Source organism: Biomphalaria glabrata, chromosome 1 (assembly GCF_947242115.1).
Source record: "Biomphalaria glabrata chromosome 1, xgBioGlab47.1, whole genome shotgun sequence".
Lineage (NCBI taxonomy): Eukaryota > Metazoa > Mollusca > Gastropoda > Planorbidae > Biomphalaria > Biomphalaria glabrata.
In genome coordinates, this window is record NC_074711.1 from 7,499,739 (window position 1) to 7,512,908 (window position 13,170).

At 39.1% G+C, this 13,170-nt stretch overlaps 1 protein-coding gene across 8 annotated transcripts in view; it reads right to left on the reverse strand.

Annotated features, from left to right (window-relative positions):
* Nucleotides 1-13,170, reverse strand: part of LOC106068421 (rhotekin-like) — a 57,375-nt gene that overhangs the window by 30,926 nt on the left and 13,279 nt on the right. For 2 of the 8 annotated variants that reach the window (XM_056019390.1, XM_056019400.1), the window contains exon 1: nucleotides 499-706. The exons of 5 other annotated variants lie outside the window; for them this stretch is intronic. Coding sequence is in view for 1 of the 3 variants with exons in the window: in XM_056019426.1 (XP_055875401.1) it covers nucleotides 10,551-10,610 (60 nt within the window). In the remaining 2 variants the exon portion in view is untranslated. Of the gene's footprint in view, nucleotides 1-498; nucleotides 707-10,550; nucleotides 10,682-13,170 lie in introns of those variants that run through there. One more of the 8 variants, XM_056019426.1, reaches the window with a different exon arrangement.

Genomic DNA, 13,170 nt, shown 5'->3' on the forward strand with positions numbered 1-13,170 from the left:
AACTGGACACAATTAATTGGGATGGTCATTAGCTTCACATTACTCGTGTGCCAGCGAAGAGAACAGCCTACGTCCAGGACTATGAAGGACTCTTAGATCTCTTTCCGCCCAAACACTTGGTCCAGAAAAGAAAAGTAGACACATACAAGCAAGTCAAGTGGTTGTAGGTACAGGTGAGATGTTCCGCATGAGTGTATACAACTCAGGAGATGGGGAGGCATGAACACCGGCAGAACTCACACAGAACTACACGTGCATGCTGGATACCATGTTACAGTACAGCAACAACTTCAATTGTAAAGTTACAATTGGATTAATGAAAGTATAAACAATCTAGGAAATCATTGGAACAAAGTTATAGCGAAACCTTAAGCTTGTGATAATTTAATTAATAATTAATGAAGCCGTGGCCTCTTACTAATTGCATTCCTCTGAAACAATGAATAAAAAAAAAGGTCTATAAGATAACACAACAGCGTGTCAAGCCAACAGACAAACCTTTGTCAAAAAGAATTAACAAGGATTAATTTCCTCTAGCCGAAAGTAAACAATACAAGGGGGATAACACACAGCACATAGCAACAAATAACACTGTCGTCACAATGCTTGAATGGAAATTATGCCCGACGAACGCGTCCATAGTTTATCAGCACACCGCTTGTTACACACCTTCACGGCGTGTGTGCCTGTGGTGGTGTGTGTGTGTGTTTGCTTGATAACACCAACCATGGGGCTTCGCATCAATATGTCGGTCACAGCGGCTGGCTTTGTGTGGGTGAGGACACTAGGTTGGACTATGGGAGACGTGATTAAATATCACCCCCCCCCCCGCATTCCCAAACCGCTACTACCGTTAGATCCTTTCTTCTGTCCTAAGCGACTAAGAAAGAAATCTGTTAGTGTTGACGAATTATCTGCCCTTGTATACCACTGGACGGCAGATTTGTCTTTCGCTTTGGATTAAAAAAAAAATGGGGGGGGGGGGGAGAGAAACGGGGAAATTGAAGTGGGGGGGGGGTGGGAGGTAGATCAAAGACATATAGGATTAAAAACTGTTGTAATAAACACGTAAGGAGAGAGAGAATAGATCGCGGTGGAGGGGGGGGGAGCGAGACAGTGGTAGAGCCAGGTTATAGAGAAGGAAAGAGAGAGAAAAGGAGAGAGAAAGAGAGAAAAGGAGAGAGAGAGAGAAAGAGAGAAAAGGAGAGAGAGAGAGAGAGAAAGAGAGAAAAGGAGAGAGAGAAAGAGAGAAAAGGAGAGAGCGAGCGAGAGAAAAGGAGAGAGAGCGAGAGAAAAGGAGAGAGAGAGAGAAAGCGGTAGAGAGGAAGAACTAGAAGGAAGCGAGAAAAAAAAAAAGGTTGTTGGATTTGACGTGTGTTTAAAGTGAGATGAATAATAGAAAGTAGACGAGCTGACAGTGTTTCGCAATAGAGACACAGGATTAGGAGAGTGATAGACACTTGATGGAGAGTAAGGAGGGAGAGAGAGAAACAGTGACAGATAAGAGAGAGTGACAGATGAGACAGACAGAGAGAGTGTAAGATCACTGAGACTGAGGAAGGAAGAGTAAGAGAGGAACACTTCCACATTCCCAAAGTGTCACATGACATTCAATCTCAAAGAAATGTGCAGAGCCTAGTAAAAATAATAAGTTCACCGCCCCCCCCCCTTTTTTTTTTTCCAAAAAAAAAAACAAGCACAAACATTTATTGAACGCGAGACCACTCATCGGGCAATGAGACAAGATTACAGTCAGCTACTAAGATCACGTGCTGCAACAAGTAGCGCCACCCTCCCCCCGTTGTGTGGGACAGGTGAATCAAGAGGTGAAGTGATGTCATCTTCCGTAGGAAATAACTTCATAATAGACAGTGACTAAGTGACTTGAGATAAGTTGCTTTCAATAAGATGGGAATGGGGGAGGGGGGGGGGGGTAGCACATACACACTTCACTTTTGTCAGCAAAAGACTACTTCATTTTTTTAAAAATAGTGGGGGGGGGGGGGGGGGGGTATACGAGTGGGTCATAGCGGCACCTTCGACATAGAGTCAGGCAGGTCACGGTCACAGTCACAAGAACAAGACGATTTAGGGGAAAAGTTCCCCTAGAAATACAGAGCAGATTACTTTGACTGAACTTTCGTTTGAACATGTCCAATCCTAAAAACAAGTACCATAAACATAATTGAAATCCATTTCTCCTTAATAAAGGGTCCCAGTGACGGGGCTGATAGTACATCTCGTAACAGATTGCAAAGCTCGCGTCAGGGTAGGGAAAACAATGCATTGGTCTTTGCTAAATGAACAAAACTAGATCTAAACCTCTAGACTTTATATACAATGTCAATGCTTCTTCGTAATAAGTCATATAAGAGTTGGGTCTAAGACTCGGAACTAGGTTTATTAAAGTTTGCTTCCATCTGTCTGTATGAACAAACTTCTGTCTGGAAAAGATCCAAGCAGATGTAAATTAAAACATCCCTGTTACCAATGGCTCGTATCACATGATTTTGGAGTAGAAGCGAGGCCAAAGGCCGAACACACCAGGAAACTCTCCCATGTTGCCATGTAGCCGTGCAGGTGCCCACCATAAAAAAGCCCCCCCCCCTAGAAGAACGGTGTGTAGATATTAACATGTTTGTTGGGTCTTTCGTCTATCCCAGCCAGTTCAGTAGAATCGGTCCTTGGACACCCCAACGGGGGTTCTTTTTAGCTTCCCCACTGGCCCAATCGTCTCCTCTAATGTCCGTTGCCACCCGAGCGCCATAGTGAGACAAAAGAAATACGGTCGTATCCGGTTTATAGAACCAGACGCTGATTCGGACCAAAAACCGCACCACAGAGTGGTCCCTGGTGATGGTACACAATGAGCTCACTGACATCCTATAACAGCATCAGTGAATGTCTCATCACACAAGGTCGCACCTCAGTTGTCTGAGTGGGGCACGCGTGGTACAATCACGTGATAATGTCCGTACAATGGAAATCAGCCGGACATAGAGCATTGGATTTTTAAAAGGGTAGAATTAATAAATGTGCATTTGAATATTCTACTGACATAATGAGGTAGTTCCTCTGACCTACTTTATAAAAAGTCACGTGACTGTGGTCTTATCCATGGCAATAATGGCAATGTCTTCCTATGATAAGATGTAGATCTAGATTTAGAGCTAGCCTAGATTTAGTAGACCTACTAAATAATCATAAAAATTAGTGAATTATTATAACATAGTTTTTATTACTTAAAGATGTATAGATCTAGACTATTTTCATGTTTAAATTACAATGAAATCAATGAGGTCATTAATGTAAACAACACACCCACGTGACTGAGAAGAGATCCGAAACTACCCCATACAGAGACAGGACGAGAGTGGATATGACCGTCTATCATTGATCGAAGTGTGGGAGGTGAAAGGTCAGCATCAAACTGACAATCATAATGCTAGACAGACACACAACAGCAGCTGTCAGCCCCGAGATATACGTTATGGTCATTGTCAGTGGGCCAATCAGAAGCAAGTACTGAGCCCTCCAAACTTAGCCTTGGGCCACTGGAGACAAAACACGATTGACCATAACCACCTGTCCAGAACAGAAGAATCATACTCTAAATTTAGAACACATTTTAAGAACTAGTAAAGACGAGAAGATAACTCCATTTCAAATCTTTAGTTCTGATTCTTTCCCCTATATGTTTTTTTTTTGTAATACAAAATAAGGATTGTAGTGAAATGAAAAGGAACAGCTAAATCTCAAGTTCACAATCAATCAGAACTCAAGCGTAAATTAAAAAATACTAACAATGCAGAGATAAGCACCATATAAACAAACTATTAGTTCAAACTGTCTAAGTTCAAATTTGATACTGTATTATTCATTGACACAGTCCATTTGTCACGCCATGAGAAGCAGACACTCTTTAGGTAGAAAGCCCAGTTCGAAATGTTTGGTAGACGCACGAGACAGTTAAATAAATCGGATGGCTGCCTGGTCGTGCGGTATGCGCGCTGGACTGTCGTTCGGACTTCTCGGTGGACCTAGGTTCATACCCTGCCCGCTGCCAGCCCCCGTCGTCCTGCGGGAGGTTTGGACTAGGAAGTAAACTATCTTCAACTCCGAAGTAACATCCAAAACATGTAAAACATTTTACTAACATTTTACAATCTTGACTTCTCAATTCAACTAAATTCACGAGAACACACTCCGACAAACGACATAGCGTCGGTGGCACCACAACCCAGGTTCTTGCGTCTCTACGACTGCGCTTTACCAATTTAGGTCAGTGACTTGAGTAAGCAAATCTAAACCAGAAACTTTCGAGCAAATGCGTCTCTTCTTATGCCCAGAAACAATTCATCCACCTTCGTGCACCCCAAACTGCATCCTTAGCAGTTCCATCAATTTAACACTGTGATTAAATCAAGTTTCAAACATTTAAAATCAAAATAAACTAAATGAACTGGAAATAGAATGAATTGTAATGCCAACAACCGAAACAGTGAACAATGCAATGAGAAGTAACAAGAATCAAACTTGAACAAGTTCATAACGTGGACTTCATCCCAGTACCAAGAAGTTCAGTTCATTGAACGCTACAACCAGTGCACACTTCATTACGTAATCTCCGAAACATCCCATGTAAAAGAAACACACACACACAACCGCGTAAAACTCGTTGTTGTTTTTTTCTAATCCTGGAAATGTTCAACACTGCGTTCAACAAGACACCACATCACTTAACAGACGAATTCCCGGCTCAAGAATTGCGTTTGTAAGGTAGTCGGTTTTAGGGAGGGGGGGGGAGGAGAGAATAAGGTGGGGTGCTCTTTCTCTGAGGTCAGGAGGGATGTTGGCGCGGTGTGAGTGGAGTGTGGCACCACGACTTAGTGCTACGTGTCATTTAACTAAAGTGTGTTGGGGGGGGGGGGGGAGAGACGTGGTGAGTTGTGTCAAGATTACAAAGTCAGCCAAGGAACTGCTCAGTTGGTGCAGTTGGAACACAGGAGATCTAAAGTACACGAGTTCACGTCTTCAACATGCAACACATTCTTGTTTGATCACCAGATGGTGAGTTATATATAACAAATGACACCAGATGATGAGTATTATAACAAATGACACCAGATGATGAGTTATATAACAAATGACACCAGATGGTGAGTTATATATAACAAATGACACCAGATGATGAGTATTATAACAAATGACACCAGATGGTGAGTTATATAACAAATGACACCAGATGATGAGTATTATAACAAATGACACCAGATGATGAGTATTATAACAAATGACACCAGAAGATGAGTTACATAACAAATGACACCAGATGATGAGTTATATAACAAATGACACCAGATGATGAGTAATACATAACAAATGACACCAGATGATGAGTTATACATAACAAATGACACCAGATGGTGAGTTATATATAACAAATGACACCAGATGATGAGTATTATAACACATGACACCAGATGGTGAGTTATATAACAAATGACACCAGATGATGAGTATTATAACAAATGACACCAGAAGATGAGTTACATAACAAATGACACCAGATGATGAGTTACATAACAAATGACACCAGATGGTGAGTTATATATAACAAATGACACCAGATGATGAGTATTATAACAAATGACACCAGATGATGAGTTATATAACAAATGACACCAGATGATGAGTTATATAACAAATGACACCAGAAGATGAGTTACATAACAAATGACACCAGATGATGAGTTATATAACAAATGACACCAGATGATGAGTAATACATAACAAATGACACCAGATGATGAGTTATACATAACAAATGACACCAGATGATGAGTTATATAACAAATGACACCAGATGATGAGTTATACATAACAAATGACACCAGATGATGAGTTATATAACAAATGACACCAGATGATGAGTTATATAACAAATGACACCAGATGATGAGTATTATAACAAATGACACCAGATGATGAGTATTATAACAAATGACACCAGATGATGAGTTACATAACAAATGACACCAGATGATGAGTTATATAACAAATGACACCAGATGATGAGTTATACATAACAAATGACATCAGATGATGAGTTATACATAACAAATGACACCATATGATGAGTTATACAGAATAAATGACACCAGATGGTGAGTTACATAACAAATGAGTTCACTTGTACTTCTCGCATCAAAGCCATTATGAAGTGATCATCCATTTTGTTTCTTTCTCTGTTGTTGTTTGTTTATGTGAATTATTTAAAATAATACAAAGAAAAAAAAAGAGGGGGGGGTATACATTGGTGTTAACACTAGCTCTGATTGAGGACAGTATGAAGGCTCATATTATCTAGAGGTCCAAGAATCAACCAGATGAAGAATGATAATAAAAAATGTCAAATGAAAGGATTCTTATTGAACCCAATGATTAACAACTAGATGTTGTGAATGAAATATATCACCTTTCAATTGCTCTGTGACTAAAAGACAAATGAAAATATAAACACCTTGTGAGTACATAGAGTTGGTGTGCTCTAGAACTTGCTGACGGTGTATTATCACCAAGGTAACAAGCAGAGGACGGGTAAATAAACATACATAAAACTATCTGGCCCCCAGCAACAAGGTCTGGCACTCAGATGTGGGTGGAGGACAAGCTACCTGACTCAACTGACGTCATTTGTTTGGTACATGACCCTAGTGCGAGTTTCTACCAATGTAATCAACATGAAATCAAGCGACCTATCACGATGTTAAACAATTGAGATCATTTTAAACATTCTTGAAGACCACATTTTAAGGCCGCAATTTAAATATTTGAACAAAACTCTCACATGAAACCAAGATTGACTCTCACATTAAACCAAGATTGACTCTCACATTAAACCAAGATTGACTCTCACATAAAACCAAGATTGACTCTCACTTTAAACCAAGATTGACTCTCGGATTAAACCAAGATTGACTCTCACATTAAACCAAGATTGACTCTCACATAAAAACAAGATTGACACTCACATAAAACCAAGATTGACTCTCACATTAAACCAAGATTGACTCTCACATAAAACCAAGATTGACTTCAATGTACAAGATACATTTTACACTATTCGCTGAGTACAAATGTGCCTGAATGGAAAGAGCCGATGTGAAGTCCGAATTCCATTACAGCAGACGTAAAATGCGCGTGTCAAGGTCGTGAGGAGCTCACTTCCTCTGACCTTAGAGAACGCTGACCCGGAGAAAGCTCTTGACGAGGCAATCCAAGCAATGAACATGACACCCCAAGTAAGCTTGCGGCGCTCTACAACAAGTTCTTCTTACCCTAACATGCAGAGACTGTTGACCTGATTTTAGTGTCCTAACTAGTGGTCCTAGTACAGGATATTAAACCCCACTTGTCTGTTGAGTTGGCCGGGGGGGGGGGGATGAGACCCAGAAACAGCATTAACAAGTTATGTAAGTATAAGTTTATGAAAAACAATAGATGCTGTTATGCAATTTTCCGTTTATTTTGTCTTCATATCAAGGAGGTGACAGCGATCATTTAACTGCATTAAGGGTTTCCTTGTACACAGATCTATCAATAAGATCTTACAACTAGGTATAAGACAGCGATCATTTAACTGCATTAAGGTTTTTCTTATACATAGATCTATCAATAAGATCTTACAACTAGGTATAAGACAGCGATCATTTAACTGCATTAAGGTTTTTCTTATACATAGATCTATCAATAAGATCTTACAACTAGGTATAAGACAGCGATCATTTAACTGCATTAAGGTTTTTCTTATACATAGATCTATCAATAAGATCTTACAACTAGGTATAAGACAGCGATCATTTAACTGCATTTAGGTTTTTCTTGTATACAGATCTATCAATAAGATCTTACAACTAGGTATAAGACAGCGATCATTTAACTGCATTTAGGTTTTTCTTGTATACAGATCTATCAATAAGATCTTACAACTAGGTATAAGACAGCGATCATTTAACTGCATTAAGGGTTTCTTTATACACAGATTTATCAATAAGATCTTACAACTAGCTTTAAGCTATAAAAGCGAGATGTACAGTACAGGGTTTTCAGACTTTCTAATATTTGGGTTTGGGAAATAAGTGTCTCCTTTGCGGCAATCCTTTCAATCCAGCAGTCAATGCAGTTGTCAGTCGTGCTTAAGTCAATGTCGTAAAAGTGGAACTGACTTTGAAGCCCGTTCTCCCATCCCGACATCCTGTGTCAATGAAATACACATCTAGGGCATCACATGTGCACTATGTCTCACAAGACTAAATGGATAACTTTTTGTTGATGGATGTGTTTCGAAAGATTACATTCAATGCTTAACGGCAGAGCAGACAAAACGTCACTCACGTCTCAGTGTGGTTTTAATAAGTTTTGCTTGAGTGTCTTGTCTAGCAAACAAGACGTTGACATGAAACCAACGTATGAGCAACATGTAAGGGCAGACACAGCAGTGTGTAGGCGTAGCAGATTTGGAAAAGAGAGAAAATAATCAGTTTAATGACATTTTTTGTATTTTCCTCATGTGAGCCATAGGATCGGCTCTGAACTAAAGCCGCACCCTCCGACACACACACACAAGTTTACGTTAAACAATAATGATACGGTAGTACTCTCTCCCTCTCTCTGTGTGTGTCTCTCTCTCTCTGTTGTTATTAAGAGGAGCACAAAGCTAATTTCTAAAAATGTGACTAAATATGTGTCTGAAACAAAGATTACAGACGTAGGTCTATTTAGAAAGTAAAAAAGCCTTGCGGCAATAAACTAAAAGCCTACAACATGAATGTACTTTAATTCCATGGCCTCCTAACTTACAAAGCAGTAAATAAACCGCCCACCATGAAGTTTTACTGTGTGGGTGTTAGGGCCTCTGGCTGTAAAGTACCTTCTTTTTATTTACCTAATCAAGTCTTCCTGTCATTTAAGGTTTCTTCGACAAACAAAGGCTTGACCGATGGCTCCATGTTACGTCAAAAAAAAAAAAAAAAGATGGGCGGCGTGGTACACTAAATGACTAAACAAACTCATAAAAATAGAACATTTTAGTGAGTGGTTACAAATGATGGAAAATGTCAAAATATAAAAAGAAAAAACTAAATCTGGGGGGAAAGTTTATCACAATAGTACTTTAAAATGTTCATATTTGCCACTTTTGAGAGTCATATTATTTTTTAAAAAAACTTGTGTGACAAGTTTTCAACTGGAACTGGTTAATACAGGCCAAATAAAAAAATATACAAGGGAAAGAACTGCACATTTACAATAAAATATCTTAATATTGCAAGATATATTTCCCTTACTTATATCAAACAAAATTAATTCATTACCACTAATTAATTGATTGATTTGTTAATTTTACAATTGATTCGTGTTTTGTTAGAAACAATGAATAATTGTGCAAAGTCATTGCCAGCGCTTTTGAAAAAACCCAGCAACGACGAAAGAAAACACAATTTTGAAGATCAGACTCTAGAAGTTTTAAAACAAAATAGTTTCTATATCCAACAGTTCTAGGAACGGCCTTTCGTAGATATAAACACGTACCCCCTCCACCAAATAATATAAAAAAAATAATTAATAAAATATAATATAATATAATAAATAATTAGGTATCTCTTTTTGGAAAATAAATTTGGCTTAATTTGTCCTAGGCTAGATAACTCGAAAATGGCTAAAGAACAGGGGAAGAATCTCTATAGGTCTTAGCAAATGCTGCAGCAATGCCTAAGACGAAACTTGGACATAATCCATGCTGAGAAATCCAACAGAACGCTATCAAATCTACCTGCCCAGCACACAATGATAAGCAGTCAACTATCAAATCTACTTGCCCAGCACACAATGATAAGCAGTCAACTATCAAATCTACCTGCCCAGCACACAATGATAATCAGTCAACTATCAAATCTACCTGCCCAGCACACAATGATAATCAGTCAACTATCAAATCTACCTGCCCAGCACACAATGATAAGCAGTCAACTATCAAATCTACTTGCCCAGCATACAATGATAAGCAGTCAACTATCAAATCTACCTGCCCAGCACACAATGATAAGCAGCCAACTATCAAATCTACCTGCCCAGCACACAATGATAAGCAGTCAACTATCAAATCTACTTGCCCAGCACACAATGATAAGCAGTCAACTATCAAATCTACTTGCCCAGCACACAATGATAAGCAGTCAACTATCAAATCTACCTGCCCAGCACACAATGATAAGCAGTCAACTATCAAATCTACCTGCCCAGCACACAATGATAATCAGTCAACTATCAAATCTACCTGCCCAGCACACAATAATAAGCAGTCAACTATCAAATCTACTTGCCCAGCATACAATGATAAGCAGTCAACTATCAAATCTACCTGCCCAGCACACAATGATAAGCAGCCAACTATCAAATCTACCTGCCCAGCACACAATGATAAGCAGTCAACTATCAAATCTACTTGCCCAGCACAGAATGATAAGCAGCCAACTATCAAATCTACTTGCCCAGTCTTCGCTGCCTCCTGAATCGTCCGGACATTCACTCACTGTAATGATGCATTCCATGTTATTCGAATCTCCAGAATACCTCACAAGAATCACACACGATCGAAACAAGATCCCTGCCAAGTTATCCCAGCGTTCGAATCAAAGTAAAATGAAAAGTAAAAGAACGGTAACCCAAGTTAACATCCCTAATGCCAGTAGAGGGGGGGAGGGGGGTGCTGGATATGGAGGAGCAGGGGAGACAACAGCTCACAGGGAGGAGACCTGACTCTTTATTTATCTTTGTTCAACGTTCAAACATTGACCTCAATGTGGAGGGAAGGGGGGGGGGGGGAGGCCATATGCCTAACAGTTTCTCCATGTATACAAGGGAGTGTAGTGACATCACATATACACTAGTAGTACGGACCCAATGCGTCAGTGCTATTTGTAGAAAGTGTTGCTCGAGTACTGTGTACTGGCAAACGTCTGAAATAACTACACCGGAACAAGATGCTCTTCATTCACTGCCTACGTCTCCTTGGCGATGTGGACCAGAGCGTCACAGACAAACACGTCAGACTCGCTTCAGTCCTGCTCAAACATTCACACAATCAACACTCTAGTACCGCAAGTCACATTCTATTTCGAGGCTCAGGGTCAAGCATAGTTCTAGGGTCAATAATTTACAAATAGAAAAAACAAAACCTAATGAAACACTCAGAAAGACACAAAGATAGAGGCACATTACTGATTCCATACGCTAGAAGAAATTCATACAAGTGCTCCTTCTTCCCAAACGTTATTAGAGACTGGAATGGGTTGCCTGAATCAGCCTGGAAAACCATAAACTTAGCAGACTTTAAGTCATTGATTATCGTGCATTGACACATGAAATGCCTTGGACGTAATTATCTTTTTTTAAGTTACGTCTGTTATCTATAAGATAAGTGTTAGATGTATATAATAATACATTTTATAATTTAATACAATGAAAAACAAAGGATATGGGACCCAAGAAATGTTAAAGTCTGTATCAGGTCAATGTTGCTACATTCTCATGCTGTGAGGCCAATGAAGAGCTTACAGAATGAAGGGTAGGAGACATGCACAGACATCAATCAAATAACTAACTGCTAATTATAGAAGGCAAATACTTCCACGTTTAATTATTCAGCTAACCTTAAACCAGGTAGAATAAGGGATTTCCCGTATCTATAAATAACCCTAACCCAACTTCCGCCTACATCGTTCCACGTTACCAAAGCGGTGCTCCTATGACGAAGGGAGGAAACTTGGGTCAAACTCATATTCAATCCAACATCAATCATTGATTGGGCTTACACTGGGTTGATTGTTGGTTGACGTAAGTAAAACTGCTACCATGGCGATATTGTTCACCCAAACTGTCTCACTAACAGTCACTACACATCACCAATGTTTGTTCTGTTGTCTCATATTCGCTACCACTGAATACAAACTCACTAGAATGTGACTAGATGCATGTGTAGCCATCAGCCAAATACTTTTGTTGGGTCAACTAGATATAGATCTATATATTACGCACCTATCTCATAGACCCCTAAAAGATGAGACGACCACGGCTCGCAATGTGTTGACTAAAGCAATCTTTGCCTTCTTTTTTTCTTCCCTATACAACTCCTGACACCAATATTAAAACACTAATCTGTGCAGCAGTCCTTGGCTGTATCAACAAACCAAGGATGACGCCAACTGAATAATAGGTATATGACCAATTTTTTTTTTTTACACAGACATACACATACACAAAAGAGTGACTAGGGAATGATGGAGTCATACAGAGTATTAACCCAAAAAAAAATGTAGCTTAATATTTTCAAGTGACATTTTCCGAACCATTAAAATGAAATGTCAATTAAAAAAAAAACACAACAAGCAATCAAAATGAAAATTAACTTAAAAAAAAAAAAAAGCTTCTGTATGGGAAACAACTGCACATTTACCGCAATATATCTCAATACTGTATGATTCTATTTCCCATTTTCTAACTCAAACAAAATCAATGAATTAACACTATTTAATTACTTTTTTTTTTTAAGGATTCGTGTTTTGTTTGGGACAATGAATAACTGTTCAAAGTTTGAGCTTGATCCGAGACAGGAAAGTGGGAGCAATAACGTGTACACACTGTGTACCTGACAGACAGAGCGAGTCCATACAAGCTTTGTAACAGCGAGAGTAAGAATAACTTTGTTCATATCTATGTTAGTGCATGAAAACTGAACAAAGCTTAGTCAGTGCAGTCTCTCGCTACAATGCAAAACGTTCGGGTTATTAAAACGAAATATTTTGAATTTATATCTGACATGTCCTGAATTAAAAAGTTATTTTATAACAAGTTTAGTGTTAAACGTGGCCTATACAAAATGAGTTCCAATCACTACTGACATTATTTGACATTTAATGTCACTGTATAACTCACTTCATTCAAAAGTTTCTCTATTGGTACACTCAATCATTCCAGATTCTTTCATTGCCTTAAAAAAGGTTGGCAGGTAAAAACAGAATCGACCCCCAATAATAAATCCGTTAAAAAGATGCAAAGCCTTGAATCCCAGGACGTGACCTAGACAAAGGTAGACCACTGCTGTTACTCTCA